This window comes from Musa acuminata, chromosome BXJ1-9 (assembly GCF_036884655.1).
Source record: "Musa acuminata AAA Group cultivar baxijiao chromosome BXJ1-9, Cavendish_Baxijiao_AAA, whole genome shotgun sequence".
NCBI lineage: Eukaryota > Viridiplantae > Streptophyta > Magnoliopsida > Zingiberales > Musaceae > Musa > Musa acuminata.
This window is the reverse complement of record NC_088335.1, coordinates 44,047,434-44,069,371: the sequence shown is the minus strand read 5'-3', so window position 1 is coordinate 44,069,371 and position 21,938 is coordinate 44,047,434. Positions and strand designations below refer to the sequence as shown.

General features: G+C 40.5%; 2 protein-coding genes across 2 annotated transcripts; both read left to right on the top strand.

Annotated features, from left to right (window-relative positions):
• The first annotated feature begins 12,019 nt into the window (after positions 1-12,019).
• On the top strand, positions 12,020-15,987 carry LOC103998785 (clathrin light chain 2). The gene is made up of 3 exons (XM_009420368.3): positions 12,020-12,545; positions 15,116-15,269; positions 15,369-15,987. Exons 1-3 carry the CDS (start codon positions 12,115-12,117, stop codon positions 15,732-15,734), a joined length of 951 nt encoding a protein of 316 aa, XP_009418643.1. The 5' UTR covers positions 12,020-12,114; the 3' UTR covers positions 15,735-15,987.
• A 708-nt stretch (positions 15,988-16,695) lies between these two features.
• LOC135593683 (luminal-binding protein 2-like) lies at positions 16,696-21,430 on the top strand. The gene is made up of 8 exons (XM_065083908.1): positions 16,696-16,850; positions 18,449-18,716; positions 18,813-19,027; positions 19,123-19,365; positions 19,786-20,265; positions 20,350-20,504; positions 20,578-20,660; positions 20,746-21,430. The coding sequence occupies exons 1-8, from the start codon at positions 16,796-16,798 to the stop codon at positions 21,245-21,247; spliced, it is 2,001 nt and encodes a 666-aa protein (XP_064939980.1). The 5' UTR covers positions 16,696-16,795; the 3' UTR covers positions 21,248-21,430.
• The last annotated feature ends 508 nt before the right edge of the window (positions 21,431-21,938 follow it).

The window sequence follows — 21,938 nt, the reverse complement described above, 5'->3', positions numbered from 1 at the left end:
GTTGTATTCTAATCTTATTTTATGTTATTTTGTTTTGTTTTATTTTATTTTATTTTATTGTATCAAGTAGCTATAAGACAAATTAATACATGATCGTGAATCACTTATAGGTTATTCCCAAGAATTCCAATTACTTTCCAAAAACTCATGTTTAATTCTTACAACACATTTGTTTGATGTTGTCGTGTGTCGAGCATGTAACATCTAAATCATCATACCAAATGGTAATCGAGCCAAATAGCTATATTAATGACCAACAATATTCGGCTTCAATTAAAGGTTTGAATACCCTAAATAAAGTTTAAAATTGCTAAAAATATAATTATTTCTTAAATATGTAGCACAACAATTAGTTTTTGGTTAGTTAGCATTTGATAAGGAACATAGATGAATCGAAATTCTATTTAAAAATATTAAAATCAAATGTGTATGATTTTAATTATCTTAAAATTTATTTTCACCACACAGCAGAGGTTTTATCACATAAGAAGGCACGTAAAAGTTTTTTAAATCAATAACATTTTTATGTAAGTACTAATTCACACCTCTCCCATTTACATTTTGGAAAATCAGATCGATAGAAATAGATATAAAAGGATACTTAACTTATCCCAATCCAGGTACATAAACACTATTGTCAAAAGGTTTGATATGAAGACTACTCATGTCAACTTAATCCTAATGGATCCTACCATATTGGGTACTAAATATCTATACAACTACCCAAGTCTATTAGATTAGTGGGTATCTACCAGATAATTTCTCATTGACTCTTATTGGATCTCATCCATATGATCAAATAATTCATGGGCTTATTAGATATCTAATAAGATAGGGGCTCTAACGTATTTCTCATCTTCAAATCTTTACTCATTTCAATATCTATCATATATGTGTGACCCTCCAGGCCTAATATTGAGCTGGTCATGAGTCATACATATTAGAACTCTTTCTGGCTCAATAAATTATCACTTGATTTATCGAATACGAATGTTCTAGGCCACTACGTCGTACTCCCCATATACTTTCCATATACTTTCCATAATTATTATTATATATAATAATTATATAATAATTATAATTTTTACTTTATATATATATATATATATATATATATATATTCTAGGCCACTTTATTATATAATATAAAGTGAAAATTTTTATTATTAATATTAACAAAAAAGATTATGCAGCGTATCACATGTGTCATCACTCGTATGATTAGCTTATAGGGCTCCTATAACCAGCAATTGAGGGGCAGATTGGTCTAATGGATTAGATCCTTTTGTACCATCTAGGGGAGTATAGTGTAGTGGCCTAGTACATCTATAATCGATGAGTTGAGTAGATTCTTATAAAGACAATAATTTATCTTGCATTGGGTGTGAAAGGACAACAAAACAATTGGCCCCTTCTTGCTTATTGCTATTGCAAGGTGGTGCATTGTCACGAGTAGAGAACCTATAGCAAGGAAAAGGTGCGTCGTCATTGTCGACCACCATGTGGATTACCTCTAGAGAGGAGTTTGCGAGAACTCCTTCATCCGTTGGACCAGAATATGCATTTTAGGGGATATATGAGCTCCTATAGGTGAGAAAATCTCACCCTCTTGGTGTGATTTTTATAATTTCGAGTTTTATGCTCATAGTCATCATTCGGCGATCCGATGCTCTTTATTCGAAAAACAATCTTGTTTTATTTTTTCACTGTGCATGTAATACTCCCTTGATGGTTTCCCAACATAAGACGGGGGCACAGGGCTGTTGAGGCCTTGGTCTGGCTTCACTTGTGAGTAAAGGAGGTCGAGCAACGGCTCTAGGAAGTGCTACGAAGGATGAGGCAAGGATGTAGGGTCATTGAGGCGCTTAGGTCTAGCTTAACTATGAGCAAAGAAGGTCAATCAGAGGCTTAGAGGGCTTTCCGAGGACAATACAGGGGCGCAAGGTCATTGAGACCTGAGTCTGGTTGGTTATTGAGACCTGGGTCTGGTTTAGCTATGAGCAAAGGAGGTCGAGCGAAGGCTTGAGGGAGCGCTGTTGAGGACAAGGCGAGGGCACAGGGCCATTGAGGCATGGGTCCCTAGGTTGTCTCAAGCACTAGAGTTGGCTCACCTATAGGCAAATGAAGCCGAGCAGAGGCCTGGAGGGCACTGCTAAGGACAAGGCGATAGTGTAGGGCTGCTGAGGCCGAGCAAAGGCTCGTGGAGGCTCGAAGGGTGCTGTTGAGGATGAGGCTATGGCGCAGGGCTACCGAGGAGATGCAAAGGAGGTTAGGCGAAGGCTCATGGAGGTTCAAAGGGCACTACCGAGGATGAGGCGGGGGCATAAGGCCGTTGAGGCTGAGTAAAGGAGGTCAGGTGGAGGATCATGGAGGCCCAAAGGGCGTTATCGAGGATGAGGTGGTAGTGCAGGGCCATTGAGGCAAAGTAAAGGAGGTCGGGCAGAGGCAAGCGGAGGCCTGGAGGGCATTACCGAGGATGAGGCAATGGCGCAGGGCCACTGAGGCCGAGCAAAAGAGGCTGGTTGGAGACTCGCGGAGGCCTGAAGGGCACTACCAAGGACAAGGCTGTTAGGATCAAGAGCACTAAGAGGTGGGGGGGTGAATTAGTGCAGCGAAAAACTTTCGACGATTAAAACTGCGTTCGTATGATGAAATCATTTCCGACGTAAAACCATTTTCAGAAACTTATCTTAAAAGCGAGTTCGTAAATGAGTGCAACAAAAGTAATGAGAAAGTAAAGCACATATCGAGGATTGCAGTAAGGTAAGCAGCAAGAATAAATGCAAACCAGAGAAGATGAGAGTTTATAGTGGTTCGGTCAATCGTAACCTACATTCACTCCTCCGATTCCTCTTCCGTCGAGGCCACCAGCATCCACTAACGATCTTCCTTTACTAGGCAAAGATCAACCTCCTTCTTACACCCCTCTTCTCCTTTTACCGAGTTTAGGAGACAACCCTTACAAGCACGCACTCTCCTCTCTTAAACATAATTTTAACACTTAAGCTAGAGGAGGAAAATTCTAGAGATTGCAACAGCGTTTTCTCTCTTTTAATCTCTCTGTGCTTGTGTTTTTTACCCAGGGATGGGAGGGGTATTTATAGGCTCCAAACTGGTTTGAATTTGGAGCTTAAAAATGTCATCTCCCAGATTTCCGGGGTCCTGGCGGTACAACCGCCTGACTGGGGTAGTACAATCGCCTATCAGCTCAGAGATTAAGCCTTTGGGCGGTGCCACCGCCTGACAGGGGCGGTTGCACCACCCAGTCTCGCTCGAAGACTAAGCCCAGGCGGTGCCATCGCCTGACTGGGGCTGTTGCACCGCCCAGCTTTCCTAGGAGACTATCTCCTGGGCGGTGCCACCGCCTAGCAGGAATTCTTGTCCGAATGGGTTGATCCATTCGGTCCAATTTAGGTCTGTCAAGGGCCCAATTGCCCCCAGATTAAGTTAATGGGATCACATCCCATTCCTAACTTAATCTACATGCTAACTACGATATTTCTTAAGACATTTACTGCAACTTGCTCCGGTGCGTCAATCGCTTCTTCCGGCGAGCTTCCGGTGAACATCCGACGAACCTTCGGCGATGCTCCGGCGGACTTCCGGTAAACTCCTGGACTTGTGACGATCCACTTGGCGAGTTCCGACGAGCTTCTTTGGCAAGCTCCTGGACTTCTTGGATTTGTTTCCGTAGAACCTCCGACGACCGTCCGGACTTCCGTCGAACTCTCGAACTCCCAACGTGATCATAGTCTTGACTCCGGCGTAACTAATGCTGCATGTCTTTCTTCCATCGTAGTTAATCCTACACATGTAAAATAAAACTTCGATCGAGACAATTAATCCTAAGCAATTAACCAAGTTGTCCGGCATGTCATTGGTCCCTCGACGCTTCGTCCGATTCTTCAACGCATCGTCCTCTCCTACAGCCTATTGCCCAATCGGCCAGTTGACTCCGCAACTCCGATATCCTTGGCACAATACCCGCTCTTCTTGGTCCGATGCTCGAGTCCATGGCCCGAAGCCTTCTATCGATACGTCGACCGATCCACCGGCCCGACGTCCAATCTTCTGACATGTTCCTCTAGCACAACATGATTCTTCCTGCTTTAATTGTCTCATCCTGATCGAAGCATCCTGCGTCACTCAAAACGCAGATTAAAACATAAACACATATTAAGTGATTTCATCATCAAAATACGAGATTCAACAATCTCCCCCTTTTTGATGATGACAACCACTTGATGACGGAGTTAAACTTAACTCCCGGAGTTTAAACAAACTCCCCCTATCAATATGCCATATTGATAGAACCCCACTTGATGACGGAGTTAAACTTAACTCCCGGAGTTTAAACAAACTCCCCCTATCAATATGTCATATTGATAGAACCTTGAATTCAAAATGAATTCAAGTCATTACAATATTCATCATGAATACTTGCAACACGTCATCATGAACTTATGCATAACATCATACTTCTCCCCCTTTATCATCAACAAAATGGAAAAGTCCAACTATCCTTGTGTTTGGAATATTAGTTTAACTCATTGCATGAAAAATATAATATCAAGTTTTATCATCAAGCTAGAAAATTTAGCAAGTGTTACATCATGCTTAGAACATTCAAGCTATCAAGTTTTAGATATGCAAGTTGTACAACATACAAGATAGCAAATTCAAAGATATGCAAGTTAGCATATTTGCTTTTCTTTGCGATAGGTAAGATAGCACTTTTGCTTCTAGAAATATGCAAGTTAGCAATCTTTGCTTCTCTTTTGAGATGAGCAATTTCTTGCTTCCTTTGCAAAGTTTGAGCTAGCAATTTTGCTTCCATTTCAAAGTGCAAGTTAGCATGTTTTGCATCTTGAGATAGGCAAGATAGCACATTTTTACATTTTCTTGAGATTTCAAGCTAGCAATTCTCGGTGATGTTCAAGATAGAAATTTCTTCTCTTTTGAGAAGTGCAATTTTTGCTTTCTTCTTGAATTATGCAAGCTAGCTATCTCCCCCTTTGTCATTGTTAAAAAGAAGGGAAGACCCTTTATGTCAATTTCTAAATCATGACAAAGGTTAGCAATCATTCATATTTCAAAATTCCATAATTGAGATAAACCTTGAATTCAAATTAAGGCAATTTTAATCATGATTCACATCATATGAAATAAATCACATATATCATAATAAAAAGCATAAGTATTGCATGCATCATTTTAGCAACAAATCATAGCATTTCATCACATGGCAAGATATCAGCAAGTAAAATTACGATGTAAGTTATTGATATCTTAACATGATTCAAACATTTCAAGTGTTTAGCAATCATAGCATTTCATCTATTTCTCATTCAAATATGGTACTCATAGTATCAATTTATATATTTCTCCCTCTTTGTCATCAACAAAAAGGAGAACGATATAAGCAAGTTTTAAACGTAAGTGCGGTAATGATTCATGCCATAACTAGATTTATGTCATTTTTCAACAATGAGTGATCGGATATCAATTATACAAACACCTTAAGGAAAACATGACATGGAGATAGCTTTCATTACTTCTTCCTCTTTATTTGTTATTATCTTTTTGCATGAAGGAGGAAAGCTATTTGTGATACCAGCTATTTGTGAGTTTACTTTGAATGAAGTTAAAATCAATGAGAGATTAAATCATACTTCATTTTTACAAGGATCAAAGATATGTATGTGAAACAAATTCTTGCAAGTAAAAACACTAACATCCATATTTCAAAAAGAAATTTACAAGTAGGAATCATTTTATCAAATCCATTTCTCAAAAAAAATATTTTTCATATGATAAGTGTATAAGAGATGTATTTGCTAGTTGATTCCATATGTCAAAAATCAATAATGAGAATCAAACTCGATATGACATATGCTTATTAAGTTCAAAAGAAGATAATATATCGAGAAAATCCGATTGTTAGAATACCGCTAGTTAAGAGAATCCGAAAATGGAATTAACACTTTCATGCATTCGGACAAGACTATACTATAGATTTTCAAATACAATCATGAAGACAAAACATACTTATTTTTATAAAAAAATTTGTATTAATTTCAACATGTTATTTTAGGCATGTAATGGCAATCAAGTGATTTGATCATTCAATCAATAAAGTCCGAAAAATAATTTTAACAAGCTTATGCATTCGGACACATTTTTGCCATATGTTTTTCAAATACACTCATGAAAATAACACATGCTTATCATCATGTATAACTTAAAATCTCATGCATAAAATTGTCAATCGTGGTATCAAAATATTTAATATTACATCATTATGCATTTCTTCAAATCAAAAATGATTTTATTTAATCAAAATCGAGAAATAACAATGGAAATCAACGTGATACACATTGTTACTTCTTAACCATGATTTCATATTTTAAATCAAAATTATTTTGTTTGTTTATCATAAAATATGTATTTTTCATGATTATTTTCAAAACTACTAGTATGATCATAACTTTTGTATTATTATTATTATTATTATTATTATTATTATTATTATTATTATTATTTTAACATGTAATTTTCAAGAAAATTAATTCTATACTAAAAAAGAAAATACATTATGAAAAGCATCATGTAATTTTGAAATAAATTAAGGGGGTTTTGATTACCTCATCGTTGAATGTTGTTAAGGTGTAGTTTGCCACCTCGCCTTTCTTGATTTTCTCCTCATCTTCAGAGGAGCTCGATTCATCCCACTTTATGTTCTTCTTCTTGCGTTCAAAGCAAGTAGTTCCATTCCTTTTGTTTTTTAATTTTTGTTTCGTTTGTAGTTTAAGTTCATCATCACTTGAGCTTATGCTCGAGTGGTCTTCAATGTTCTATGTCCCAAATCATTCCTATTCTTTGGAAGGTTGTTTTGTTCATCATGTTCATCATGTATAGTGTGCAACATTTCATATGTCATCAACGAACCAATTAGTTCTTCAAGTGGTAAGTTGTTTAGGTTTTTTGCTTCTTGTATCATAGTTATTTTATGATCCCACCTTTTTGGAAGGGATCTTTGAATCTTTCTTACGAGATCAAAATTCAAAAAAGATTTACCAAGAACTCTTAGATTATTGACGACATCCGTGAAACGGGTGTACATGTCGCATATAGTCTCACTTGATTGCATTCGAAAAAGCTCAAAATCATGCAATAAAATGTTAACTTTCGAGTATTTGACTCTACTAGTTCCCTCGTGCGTGATTTCAAGTGTTTGCCAAATATCAAAAGTTGTTTCGCACGTAGAAATCCGATTGAACTCATTTTTGTCCAAGGCGTAAAATAAGGCATTCATAGCCTTTGTGTTTAAAGAAAAATACTTCTTCTCCAAATCCGACCATTCGTTCATCGGTTTAGAGGGAAGTTGAAAATCGTTTTCAACAATATTCCATAAATCTAAATTCATAGAAATCAAGAAAACTCTCATTCGAGTTTTCCAATAAGTGTAGTCCAATCCATTAAATAATGGTGGACAAACAACCGATAAGCCCTCTTGAAAGCCATGAAGAGCCATTTCTCTCGGGCTTAAATCCGAAATGAGAAATACCGGGCTCTAATACCAATTGTTAGGATCAAGAGCACTAATAGAGGGGGGAGGAAGGGGGGGGGGGGTGTTGTGAATTAGTGCAGCGGAAAACTTTCGACGATTAAAACTGCGTTCGTACGATGAAATCGTTTCCGACGTAAAACCGTTTTCGGAAACTTAACTTGAAAGCGAGTTCATAAATGAGTGTAGCAAAAGTAATGAGGAAGTAAAGCACATATCGAGGTTTGCAGTAAGGTAAGCAGCAAAAATAAATGCAAACCAGAGAAGACGAGAGTTTATAGTGGTTCGGTCAATCGTGACCTATATCCACTCCTCCGATTCCTCTTCCGTCGAGGCCACCGGCATCCACTAACGATCTTCCTTTACTAGGCGAAGATCAACCTCCTTCTTACACCCCTCTTCTCCTTTTACTGGGTTTAGGAGACAACCCTTACAAGCACTCACTCTCCTCTCTTAAACAAAATTTTAACACTTAAGCTAGAGGAGGGAAATTCTACAGATTGCAGCAGCGTTTTCTCTCTTTTAATCTCTTTGTGCTTGTGTTTTTACCCTGGGATGGGAGGGGTATTTATAGGCTCCAAACTGGTTTGAATTTGGAGCTCAAAAATGTCATCTCCTGGATTTCCGGGGTCCTGGCGGTACTACTGCCTAACTGGGGCAGTACAACCACTTGACAGCTCGGAGACTGAGCCTCTAGGCGGTGCCACCGCCTGATAGGGGCGGTTGCACCACCTAGTCTCGCTTAGAGACTGAGCCCAGGCGATGCGACCGCCTGACTGGGGCGGTTGCACCGCCCAGCTTTCCTGGGAGACCATCTCCTGGGCGGTGCCACCGCCTAGTAGGAATTCTGGTCCGAATAGGTTGATCTATTCGGCCCAATTGCCCCCAGATTAAGTTAATGGGATCACCTCCCATTCCTAACTTAATCTACATGTTAACTACGATATTTCTTAAGACATTTACTGCAACTTGCTCCGGTGCGTCAATCGCTTCTTCCGGCGAACATCCGACGAACCTTCGGTGATGCTCCGGCAGACTTCCAGCAAACTCCTGGACTTGTGACGATCCACTTGGTGAGTTCTGACAAGCTTCTTTGGCAAACTCCTGGACTTCTCGGATTTGTTCCCGCAGAACCTCCGACGACTGTCCGGACTTCCGTCGAACTCTCGAACTCCCAACGTGATCATAGTCTTGACTCCGGCGCAACTCCTGCTACATGTCTTTCTTTCATCGTAGTTAATCCTGTACATGTAAAACAAAACTTCGATCAAGACAATTAATCCTAAGCAATTAACCAAGTTGTCCGGCATGTCATTGGTCCCTCGACGCTTCGTCCGATTCTTCGGCACATCGTCCTCTCCTGTAGCCTATTGCCCAATCGGCCAGTTGACTCCGCAACTCCGATATCCTTGGCACAATACCCGCTCTTCTTGGCCCGATGCCCGAGTCCACTGCCCGAAGCCTTCTGTCGATATGTTGACCGATCCACCGGTCCGACGTCCAATCTTCTGACATGTTCCTCTGGCACAACATGATTCTTTCTGCTTTAATTATCTCATCCTGATCGAAGCATCCTACGTCACTCAAAACACAGATTAAAACATAAACACATATCAAGTGATTTCATCATCAAAATACGAGATTCAACAAAGGCGACATGCTATAGTAAGGGGGTGGAGGAACTATCGAGGTCCGTTGTTGATGCTTCATCAATGTTAGGAGAGCTCATCGGGGCTCTGTTGGACCTCGTCCAGCCTTCGGTTCATAGCTTGGAGTTGAGCTTTTATCGAGGGTTCCTTGGAGTCGTCAGATTGAGCCTTAGAATTTGGTAGGGCTTTGATATGGCTTGGCGCAACACTATGCTTCGTAGTTGAAAGGTGTAGCATGGGGTCACTTGCACCTTTTGGCCGAAGAGATCATTGGAAGTTGAGGCGTGGACTCCCCGGTTGGACTTTGAGAAGAAGAGGTGTAATCAATGGTTTGAGGGCGAGTCATTATGCTATGGTTGTTAGTTAAGTCAATTGAGAGAGAAGTGGGGTGATGGTTTGCATCATGCTGGTAAGAGTTGGGACTTGCTGAGTGAGGCTTAGGAATGCTTTTGACGAGATGAGTGAGGGGTTTGTCTCTAACCCTGGGTGAGAGCCTCGGATCATTGAGCAGGCACGAGTAGGGCCCCAATGTCTGGGCCGAAGTGGAGGCGTCATTTTGTTGAAATGGTGTACGTGCCTTCTCTGCTCGAGGGTTCATTGGGAGGAGTGGTAGAAGGATATTCCTGTGATATTCGACTCTTATTCTAGTACCAAAATAATATGTCATAAATATCGTCGACTAGTGAGTTGGCCCACTTGGTTCACTACCGAAGGTGCAGGTTCTTCCAGGTGTCTCCTCGTAGCTAAAATTTGGTGCTGACATGGAGGACTGACGAGGGAGGTTCATTGGGGGCGACCTGGTCTTAGAACGGAGAGGCCGGGTAGAGGAATGAGAGTCTTGTTGTAGGGTCATCTCCTAGCTGCCAATGGTCCTGCACAATAGGTCTACGCTGGGAGCTTCCCAGCTCGACCTCTCCGATGCTTAAGTCAGCAAAAGATGGAGAGGGAGGAAGACAATAGTATGAGCTATGTAAATGAGAGAGTAGAGAGGCTACTGTTTGTCTCCTCAGCTTAGCCTAGGGCATGACTTTTATACTTGAGCGTCGAGCGGTCTGGTCTTGTGTTAGCCAAGGCCCCCCTTACTCTGAACGTCAGATGCATTAATGAGGGTGGCTTGCTATCAGCCATTTATGTAGAGGCATGAGTCGAGATGTCAACCAAGAGGTATCTAAGGAAGTTGAGGCATGCTGTCATTAATGATCGTTGGTTCCCATGCCTTTATGAGGGTGCTAATATTATCCCTACCACCTTTATCCTGCCAATCTTCGCCCCCATCATCTTCTCTCTACTACCCTCACTTATACATGGCCATCTCCACCATTTGTGTCCTTACTCTTATCCTTGTCCACTACTCTTTGAGGCATCATAAAGACCCCTCGCCCCCCATTCACTTCGCTCCACCATTCGTGTCATCCATCTTGATAGAGGATATGCTTGCTCGTTATTACTGTTGTCGTCGTCACAACATTCGTTGATCGACCAATTAAAGAGGGAGGCTAGGTCAGAGGCTAACACGTTGATAGTAATGACATCGATGTGCCACTAAGCAATGCCAAAGGTCGCTAGTGAATGACAATGAGGTCGAGTAAAGATGAATGTTCTAATAATGATGGTGTAGTGACGTTAAGATCATAACGAGTGATAATAAGTCCAATGAGTAATAGTAAGTATCAGTGAAACCGGATAGGGGCAGATATACCGATAACAATGACATCGATGCACCACTAGGTGATGTTAAGACCGTTATAACTGACAAAGGAGGGAGACAATAAAGACTAGTGGTAATTTTATATATTAGAAAATAATAAATATTATTTAAAAAATAGATAAAAAATTGCTAATAGGGAAAACAAAATTCTGGAAAATTGCCAAAATTTTTTTTTGCGCTTTCCAATTCTATTTTTCAGAATCCCTTCACTTCATATTTTTAATTTATTTTTTTATTTGTGTTAATTGAATTAGATCACATCTGCATATCGGTCTAGCAATTGGTAAATCCTTCTTTCTCTTTGCACTCATTTCCAACCAACCCGCAGACTTGCCCTCTCTCTGCCATGCTGAGGTCAAAGTGCGACTCGCATCAGGACGTTTCTATAGCTAATCACAGGACAGGTAGGCTCGAGGGTACACCTGAAACTTGTCTGTGACGTAGCTCGTGTACCCGTACGATCTCCACAAGTGAACGGCTTTGATGTTGGAATTGTACGGTTGCAATCAAAGCCTAATTGGAGAGGATCCTCGCCTGCCTTTCTTAGCGTCGAAGCAATCGGCTTCCGAAAGCCGCCCTCCCCAAATTTCCTCCACCAGATGAGGGCAAAATGGTCAAATCAGTCATCCAACTAGGCAAAGAGTACGCCGATCCCCTGTAAAGCGATTATCTAATCTAATCTTGCAATTTCCAATCACAACCGATGCTTCTCTGGGTCCCATTCTTTACCAGAGAGCCCCAGACGTATGCTTCCAATAAAGTCACTCTGATTGCCCGTTGATGCATCCGTATACTGGAGATGATCCCTTCGCTTAAGAGCTATACTTTTCATACTAGAGAATCAGTTCTCATTCGACTTACCTTTTCAGTGACTGGCCGTGGCTTACGTGGGACCCTTTTCATTGTCGAAGAGACGCGATCGGGTGGGCGGTGGAAGAAGCCCAAGGTTCCTATTCCCTACCACGGAATTCACAGACAAAAGTATTCAACACGTCCCCGACGGTTCCCACCATGGTTAGCAGTGGGCCCCATGCGAGGTTCACGTTACGACCTCACAGTCCGGCGAGTAAGATGCAGGCGTAATATTTACCTGTATCATTCAATTTCTTACATAAGAATCCTCCTTTCTCCGCCGCTTCCATCGCAGCCCCCTATCATCGGTGAGAGAGAGCAAAGCGTGGGAGGACGACGATGTCGTCCTCTTTCGACGCCATCGATGGCGAAGACGCGACGCCAAAGGGTTCCTCCCGCCCCTTCGATGACGATGGCTACGTCGGCTACGACCCCCGCCTCCCCTCCCAGCGCTTCGACGCCTTCTCGTCCTTCTCCCCCGCCGCCGCCGCCGATGGTGAGGTCGACGAGGTTATCGAGGAGGATCCCATAACAACCGTGGAAGTCGGCGGCAGCGCCGGATTCCCTCCCTCGCCTGAGGGCTTTGGGTATGTCGCCGATCCTATCCAGGAGTTCACTTCGGAGCCGGCCCCTTTCTCGATGTTGGATTCCAACGGCCAGGGATACGTGGAGGTGGACGATGGGGGAGCTTTCACTTCAGACGGGCCGATCCTGCCTCCGCCCGGGGAGATGCAGCCGGACGAGGGGTTTATTCTGCGGGAATGGCGCCGGTTAGTCCTCCCTTGTAATTCGATGTGCTTATATAGAGATCTATTTCTTTCTACTATATCTTGGATTGGCTTGTTGTTATCGTATATGCGGTCTTTGGTGTCGGTTTTTCTTGTTGCTATAGGGTTGCTTCCGTATTTGTATTACATGGATAGATTAGAGTTGGAGTATTGGCATAAGAATGATGAAAAGATTAGCTTTTATCGAGATGTATTGCACATGTCCAAGTTGATTTCCTGAAGACGGGGAAGGTGATGAAGGTTCACGCGGTTTGTGGCTCGGAATCGAGTGCTTACTGCAATGCTTTGGGTTTAGCAACGACCTTCTTATTGCTTATATCTATAGGTCTCTCTTGATACCTAGTTGTTTGTATATAGTGGTTGGTAATATGAATGTTAAGTGATTGAGAGCAAAATCGATTCACTTCCTTATTTAAATATTTATCATCTATACTACTGGAACTAGTTTTTCATTTATTTTTGGGAAAAAGGAGTTCTTAACCTAATCCGGTTATGTCGTACCTTCTCATGGTGCCTTTGGCTAACACATGATGGATTGAAGTTGGACTTACTACTTTGGCTTACACATGATGGATTGAAGTTGGAGTTACTACTTTGTCTCCCTCCATAGCGTTTAGGAAGATCTTGATATGTCCACGAGTGTTCTTTTTGACATGTTATCTATCACTATTGCTGCATCTACTGTGTTTTGATGTTTAAAGTTGGTTCTTCTGTAAATTACATTTGCTCTGATTGTTCTTTTGTCATGTGTTGTACGAATTAGATTTCTTGGAATTTTGAAATGACAATGCATGAAAAGATAGAGAATTTGGGAGAAATGGTCATCAAGATGAGTGGATTAAACTTACTATTTCCGTTGATCATGTCGTTGGACTAGTTCATGATGAATTGGAATTGGACATACTGCTGTGGCTGTCTCCATAATCTTTTTGCCCCCTATCTAAACGAAAAAGTGTATAGGCTTTTTGATAACATCACAGCCAGGCTTGATTCTATGTCAATCTTCATAGTTAATACTATGCATCAAGGATTTTTTTTTTCATTATGAATTTTCATTTTAATTTAGGTTAAAAGTACTTTATCTTCATCTACTATGTGTAGAAGTTGAAAGTTTGTTTTATCAGCGAGTTAGTTTCTTTGGGGCTGATTATTCTACTGGTCATTTGGGAGTGTGTCTAAAATTATGCGATAGCTATGAACTGTTTGCAACAAAAAAGCAACTGCCTTACTCAGTAAATGAAGTTACACACAAATTTGGAAAACTTTTGAAGACAAGGATCTAAAGTTGATCTGGACTGATTTCCATTGGTTCTTGCTGTTTTGACCAATGATACCTCTTGATTGCATGTATATTCAGGCAGGTTTGGTCTATCATAGCTCATCCCAGTCAATTCTTAACCATTTCTGGTAGACCCTTGCACTGATCAAACAAATGTTGTCCTTTTTATTAATTTCAGGTCATCTAGAAAAGAAAAGAAGGATCTACAATCTATTTCATCTAATCATTACAATCTAAATCTCTTCAGTTGATGGACTGGTATCATTTAGATTATGCTGTAACATGTGTAACATCTTTCGATAGGAGTTTTCATGTTATAAGTGCATAAAGATAAATGGCTTTGGATCCTTATATGATTTAGGAACCATAATGTAGAACTAATAGATGCGGTTTTCATTTAAGGCCCTAGGTTGTGATAACTCATATTTAGGTGCTTAAGATTATAGGGGTAATTTTTTAAATGTGGCCATAGTATGGCAGGGGTCAAGGTATATGCGGGCGCACATTTTCAAAAATGTATAGTCATACATATGTAAATAAAAAGTACAATTAATTTTTTTTATCATTAATTGTTAAATATATGTTGAGACCAAATAAAAAAATACGAGGCACTTGTTTAGGAACTTATTTAATGATAAGTTATAAGAAGTAAATGTCTAATCCATGAATAATATTTTATTATAGATCATATATCATAGTTTAAGGTAACAATTTTCCTCTACACAGTTAGGTTTGGCATTGGTTAAGACCAAAGTAAGAAACTTCTTTTCTGCCTAGGAAAATTTTCTTTTTTTTTTGGCTTGTGATATTTTACTTGAAGTGCAAACAGGGCACTTGTTCATGTAGCTTCTCTGATAATGGAAAGAAATTGTGGGATCATTGACAATGGAAACGAAAAAAAGAGACTATTATGAATTTATGGAACTCTGAAATATTGAGTAATTGATAAGGAAAAAAAGACTATTATGAATTTATGGAACTCTGAAATATTGAATAATTGATGTGTTTTCTTTACATGGAATATTTTTTCCTTTTGAGTTTTTCTATAAATCAGCTTAAACATGTATTATTGTTTTCTTGAGAGAAAGAGAAGTTTTCTGGGTTAAAAATGTTGAATTGAGAGCAGATCAATATTTATGCTAGCTCCATTACTGTCTGAAGAAAGAAACTATAAGCCAATAGGATCTCTTATTTCCAGGATTTTTTTCATATATGTTCCACTTTATTTTTGTTGAAGCAAAGTGTTAATATTGTTCAATCGAATGCCATGCAGCCAAAATGCCATTCTGCTTGAGGAGAAAGAAAGGAAGGAAAAGGAGCTGCGCAACCAAATTATTGTTGAAGCCGAGGAATACAAGCATGCCTTTTATGAGAAACGGCAACTGAACAGTGAGACAAATAAGAAGCAAAACAGAGAAAGAGAGAAGGTATCTCTATTGATGTTATCTATCGTACACTTGTGAGAGAAAGTACCTTTTCCTGATAGTTTGCTGAAGAAACCCACTTCTGTTATGATTTGTTGGCAGCTTTTCTTGGCCAACCAGGAGAATTTCCATGCAAACGCAGACAAGCAGTACTGGAAAACAATTGCGGAGCTGATCCCCCGTGAGATAGCAAACATTGAGAAGAAGAGAGGGAAGAAGGACCAGGATAAGAAGCCATCAGTTGTCATCATTCAGGGGCCGAAGCCCGGCAAACCCACCGACCTCTCTAGAATGCGTCAGATTTTGCTGAAGCTGAAACACACTCCCCCTCCGCACATGAAACCCCCTCCACCACCACCTCCTGCAGCTAAAGATGGTGCTACTGGTGCCAATGCTGGATCCAAACAAGCAGCACCCGCAAATTCAAAAGAAACTCCTGTGCCATCTTCGGAAGGCCGACAGGCATAGAGGGAGTGTCAGTATGACTGTTTAAGCATGTTGTTGAATAGGCAATAGCGTTTATGCTATATTAAGGTTGTGTAAAGTGCAGTGACTGAAATTGGAAGCAGGGACATGGTTTTTTGTTTTTCTTTCTCGACTATATTTCTGACTTTTTAATGCTTCATCTTGTAGAGATCCATCATAGGTTAGGGCTGGATCTGTATGCTTGTGACATTCTGGTTTTCTTTATCAGGTTATTGCATCTTTATAATTTGAGTAAGATGATCACTGAAGCCTTATCTTTCTTGGTGGTGGCAACAGACAACAGGATTCTCTGTTGATAGGATGTCTAAGAGTTGACTTTTTGTGAGTGATGGATTGCTTTTCCTCGGGCCTGGCTACTATTTTGTGCGATGACATTAACATGTCCTTTTTGTGGATTATTGAGATTTTAATAGACTTTTTCCTTAAAAAAGAAAAATTCTACAGAAATCAAATGCATGAACAAATTCATTTCTTTGTTAAAATAGTTTCTTTATATCAAAACTTTCAGATTATCTTATTTGACATCAATATCTTTTTCAAATTACGGATTGGTTTCATTATTTTTTTTTTCTTGTCATTGACTTTGTATGAGATGATATCGAAAGCTAATAGTAAGCTTGTATGAAGTAATCCAGAGAGAAATTGTTGACATTATGATTACAATATCTTGTAGTGGCCATAAATGCAAAGTCAGAAGCATTGTCGTGTATATATGGGAGATATTGGAAACTCTTTTATGGCAAGGATGGTCTATCACGTTAGGATCACGAAAGGATTCGTGGCCGTGAGATTGGGAACGAGCGGCTACGATCGTTCCAACGACATGTCTGTATCCCATTGGTTGGTTCGTTCAAAACTAGGGTTCCTATTGGTCCACGTTGCGCGGATGACATGTTCCCGTTGAAACGGATCCAAATGGCCCTAACTCTTGGATTCCAACCCCAGTATAAAGAACACTCGGATCCCTCTCGACCCGAGGAGAGACTGCAACAAAGCAAGGGGAGGGTTGCGAGCGACTGAGAGACATTGGAGGGAAAGCGGAGATGGATCGATCGTTGCGGAATCGCGGGTCCGCGATCCTGTTGGGTCTCTTGCTTGGTACGTTCTTCTGATCTGATCTCAAGGCCTCGCTTTCTCTTTTGATTTGATCTCGTTGCTCCGATCTTCATCTGTCTGCCTCGATCTGTGATGAACGAATGTCAGGGAGTTGATCTTTGTTTCGTTTATAGCCTCAGATCGATTCGATGTATCATATTGTAGTAAGATCTACAGCGAGGAAGCAGGTTACTTGTGTGGACTGTATCATCTTCTATTTGTTTCGGATGATTGATCCTTTAGATCTATGGGTCTTAGGTTGCAACAAAGTTAAAATTTCTTCCTTCTCTGAAATGTGTGATAGATTCTTTCGCATTGGATTTTTCTCCTAATGCTTGAAATTGTATGATGATTGCTTGAGCTGTTTCAGATAATCGGGGTAATGTTAGAAGAAAGACATGTTCCGGTTATAATGGTTTGTTATGAATTGAACATCTATCTCATCATTAATTTATGTTCCTTGCTTAGTATATCGCTAATTTGGTTGACATAAGTTTTAAGTGCTGAGACCAAGAGAAATGATTTCTTTTAGGGTGGTAGAAGCAAATCGATTCTGCTGTCGATTTGACTTGTTTTAGCTCTGTCAGCAATTTTCTGTAAAGGTTTTTTTCTGAGAAACTCTCCAATGAACTTAAAGTTAATATAAATTATTTCTCAGTTCATTATGCAATCTCAGGTTTAAGTATTGTAATTAATTTGAACTAGAATTTAGAAATATTAACCTGCTTCCCCTTTTATGAAAAGGAAAATTTTCTTGTTGATAAAATCAAGTGGGGTTCCTTATAGAGTTATAGGTACTTCTAGTTACTAGACTTGAGATATCTAATTGCATTTTCTACTTGTCAATAAGGTAATCACTTTAATTGATTAAAGCAATCTTGAAAAATTGCCTTGCTATAGGCTGCTGGAAATGTTACCTTTATTGGACCTTTGGGGTTCTGCCATTAAGTTTTGTGAATTTTTCTGTCAGATCAGTCCTGCATGTTTCCAGGTTTGTACAGAGTGTATATGCAAAAATCCCTTCCTCTATAAATCCATGAGGACAAACAAACTCCTTGTTTGATGTGAGATCAAAATTTGATCCTTGGGGCTATGTCATACTGGTTGACAACCTCATATGCAAGTATATAGGTATTTACTTTACTATACATAAGATGATCAGTGTCGACAATCATTTGTGCAGGTATGGGATTTATTACTTTTGTATCTTTTGTGGCCATTGTTGTTGGTTTTTTTTGGGTCAAAACTTACATGGAGTGTTGAAATAGCGCACAGCATTTCTCTAGCCCAATCGTTGAAGGTCATTCAAGCACAGATATCATACACAATAGTTCTTCTATTAAGTCTCATAGCAAAATTCCAAGAACAATATGTAGACAACTAATTGAATTTCTTATGGCAGAAGCTTGCTGATTTCATCAAAAGAATTTTGTCTGAAAAATCTGTTGTCTTCTTAAACATCATGAACTTTTTACCTTTAGCTGTCTGTCAGCTTAATGTTTCTTTTAGATCACATAGTTGCTCAAATCTGTTATATGAAAAGCATGAATAGTTGCCCTAGGTTAGGCAGAGTCTTATTATTTTTCTGAATATATCTGCAGGATCTTTGTTTGCATTCTCAATTGCAAAAGAAGAGGCCATCAAGTTGGGAACAGTTATTGGGATAGATCTTGGCACCACCTACTCTTGTGTTGGTGTTTACAAAAATGGTCATGTGGAGATCATAGCCAATGACCAAGGAAACCGTATCACCCCTTCTTGGGTGGCTTTCACTGACTCTGAGAGATTAATTGGTGAAGCTGCAAAGAATCAGGCAGCTGTGAACGCCGAAAGGACCATTTTTGATGTTAAAAGACTTATTGGAAGAAAGTGAGTTTGTTTTCGTAATTATTGTTTATCCTGGGATCCTTTCTGTAATCCCAACAGGTTTATGTTATTAGATGCTTAAAAATTTGTGTTCTGCAGATTTGAGGACAAAGAAGTCCAAAGGGACATGAAACTTGTCCCATACAAAATCATTAACAAAGATGGCAAACCTTATATCCAAGTCAAGATCAAGGATGGGGAGGTTAAAGTTTTCAGTCCTGAGGAAATCAGTGCAATGGTCCTGACAAAGATGAAGGAGACAGCAGAGGCTTTCCTCGGAAAGAAAATTAAGGATGCAGTGGTGACTGTTCCGGGTATAAAGAATTCTATGATAGTTTCTCTTCTTGTGTTGAATTTTAAGTTTTTATCCCTGGGAGGATTCTTATTTTTCATCCATTTGCTGCTCCAGCTTATTTCAATGATGCTCAAAGACAGGCAACAAAGGATGCCGGCATAATAGCTGGATTGAATGTGGCTAGAATAATCAATGAACCAACAGCTGCTGCCATAGCATATGGCATGGACAAGAAGGGTGGTGAGAAGAACATCCTTGTTTTCGATCTTGGTGGTGGAACATTTGATGTTAGCATCTTGACAATTGACAATGGAGTTTTTGAAGTTCTGGCCACAAATGGTGACACTCATCTGGGAGGTACTTGTTTGTCTCTGAACAACTTGTTTCTATCTGCAAGGTCAATATAGATAGCACAACTTCAAGTCAAGCAGATGATGAAAACTGTTGGCATGCACATGAACTGTCTGTAGGAAATGATTGCAATTGAACTTTTAGTATTTGCTGGATTATACTCTTTGAAATCTGACATATATAGTGATCTTTGATAAGGCTGCAAATTCATTATGGAACTTGAAAGCTAGAATTTAGCAGTAGTTTGTTGACATAATCATCTTTTCCTCGCCAAATAGTCATTTTCGTGCTGTGAAAAGACTGAGTGATATGTTAAGCATTTGAGATTACCAAGAAATGGCTTCCCAATTGAGTCAGTGGTCCTCTGGTTAAACTATGCAATGCACATTGTTCATAACTCTACACTTTTTCCCCTTGTGGTCACAGGTGAGGACTTTGATCACAGAATTATGGATTACTTCATTAAATTGATCAAGAAGAAGCATGGAAAGGACATCAGCAAGGATAACCGTGCTCTTGGGAAGTTGAGGAGGGAGTCTGAGCGTGCCAAGAGAGCCTTGAGTAACCAGCACCAAGTCCGTGTTGAGATTGAATCACTCTATGAAGGCTTGGATTTCTCCGAGCCTCTGACTCGTGCCCGTTTCGAGGAGTTGAACAACGACCTATTCAGGAAGACCATGGGGCCTGTGAAGAAAGCTATGGAAGATGCTGGGCTGGAGAAGAACCAGATTGATGAGATCGTTCTCGTCGGTGGGAGCACTAGAATTCCAAAGGTCCAACAACTTTTGAAGGATTACTTTGATGGAAAAGAGCCAAACAAGGGGGTCAACCCAGATGAGGCTGTAGCATATGGTGCAGCTGTGCAGGGAGGCATTCTGAGTGGAGAAGGTGGCGAAGAAACCAAAGGTATCATTGTTGATCATCCTTGAACTTTTCCCATTTTGATTCTTGTCCTGTGTCAACTTCATTACATTCTCCCTTTGCAATCAGACATTCTTCTTTTGGATGTGGCACCTCTTACACTCGGGATTGAGACTGTTGGTGGGGTGATGACGAAGCTAATCCCAAGGAACACTGTCATTCCAACCAAGAAGTCTCAGGTTTTTACCACTTACCAAGACCAGCAGACTACAGTCTCCATCCAGGTACTGCCGATTTCTTTATCCTTTCTTGATTTCAGGCACGTCTCTTCTTGCTCCTTGACACACTGTTCTGTAGGTCTTCGAGGGTGAGAGGAGTCTCACAAAGGATTGCAGACTGCTTGGGAAGTTTGATTTATCTGGCATTGCACCGGCGCCAAGGTTTGCCTTTCTTCCGCCATTCATATTACACACTTGATGTCTTAGTTCTTGCTGGGAACTCAAAATTCTTGTTACGACACAACAGGGGCACACCTCAAATAGAAGTTACTTTCGAGGTTGATGCCAACGGCATTCTGAATGTTAAGGCAGAAGACAAAGGCACCGGTAAATCGGAGAAGATCACTATCACCAACGAGAAGGGTCGCCTCAGCCAGGAAGAGATCGAGCGCATGGTTCAGGAGGCAGAGGAGTTCGCTGAGGAGGACAAGAAGGTGAAGGAGAAGATCGACGCTCGTAACCAGTTGGAGACATATGTCTACAACATGAAGAACACCATCAACGAGAAGGACAAGCTTGCCGACAAAATCGAGACCGAAGAGAAGGAAAAGATAGAGGCAGCACTGAAGGACGCCCTGGAGTGGCTCGACGACAACCAGAGTGCCGAGAAGGAGGATTACGAGGAAAAGCTCAAGGAGGTTGAAGCTGTTTGCAACCCGGTCATCTCTGCAGTGTATCAGAGGTCTGGTGGAGCACCCGGAGGTGGCGCAGATGGCGGTGATGATGACGATTCACACGACGAGCTTTAAGCAGCAGACCTTCTGATCACGACCCCATGGGAGGAGGAGAGGGGGAATTCGAGGTCGAGCACTCTTTCCTTCTGTATTTTTGTATTAGCTGAAGGATTGGTACTTTGTTCCGGAATTCTTTTGGAGCTTAGAGTAAGTTCTGCTTTTATAATCAAACATTTTGTTAATTTGGATTTACGCTTTTATCTGGCTTTCAAAATATTGGATTTAAGTGTTTATTATCCTATTACAATCTTTTATCCTGTCATCAGAATTGAAACATGCACACATAAGGTCTTATAATTGGTGCTTTAACAATATAACGATCATCCACAGTTCTTTACTGGTTCTTCATGTGTTATGTTAAGCAAGCAAATCAATGTCGTACTCACACATAAGAGAACATCATGAGATATAAGCCGAGCAAGTCGAACAGAGATGCATATTAAGTCTCAAGCTTCATGTACGTCACATCTAAATCTTTACGAAAAAAGAGCCAAAGAAAGCTCCAAGAAAGATCGAGAACACTTGGAGACCCATTCATTACCCGATTCACCTGTCAGCCACATCAAGAAAAGGTGGAGAGAGCGAGGAGAGAGAGAGAGATGTGCGATCAAGTGGCCGTTGCACTGCTGCCGCCTCCACGATCGCCGCCAGATGAACTGCCGCCTTCTTCTATGCCATGGCTGCAGGAACCGCCGCGGCCCTGGTT

Coding starts and splice junctions, on each gene's coding strand:
- LOC103998785 (XM_009420368.3), top strand. CDS start 12,115: ATGTCGTCCTCTTTCGACGCCATCGATGGCGAAGACGCGACGCCAAAG. Junction 12,546..15,115: donor ATTCTGCGGGAATGGCGCCG/GTTAGTCCTCCC, acceptor AATGCCATGCAG/CCAAAATGCCATTCTGCTTG. Junction 15,270..15,368: donor AAAACAGAGAAAGAGAGAAG/GTATCTCTATTG, acceptor ATTTGTTGGCAG/CTTTTCTTGGCCAACCAGGA.
- LOC135593683 (XM_065083908.1), top strand. CDS start 16,796: ATGGATCGATCGTTGCGGAATCGCGGGTCCGCGATCCTGTTGGGTCTC. Junction 18,717..18,812: donor AAAAGACTTATTGGAAGAAA/GTGAGTTTGTTT, acceptor TGTGTTCTGCAG/ATTTGAGGACAAAGAAGTCC. Junction 19,028..19,122: donor TGCAGTGGTGACTGTTCCGG/GTATAAAGAATT, acceptor TTGCTGCTCCAG/CTTATTTCAATGATGCTCAA.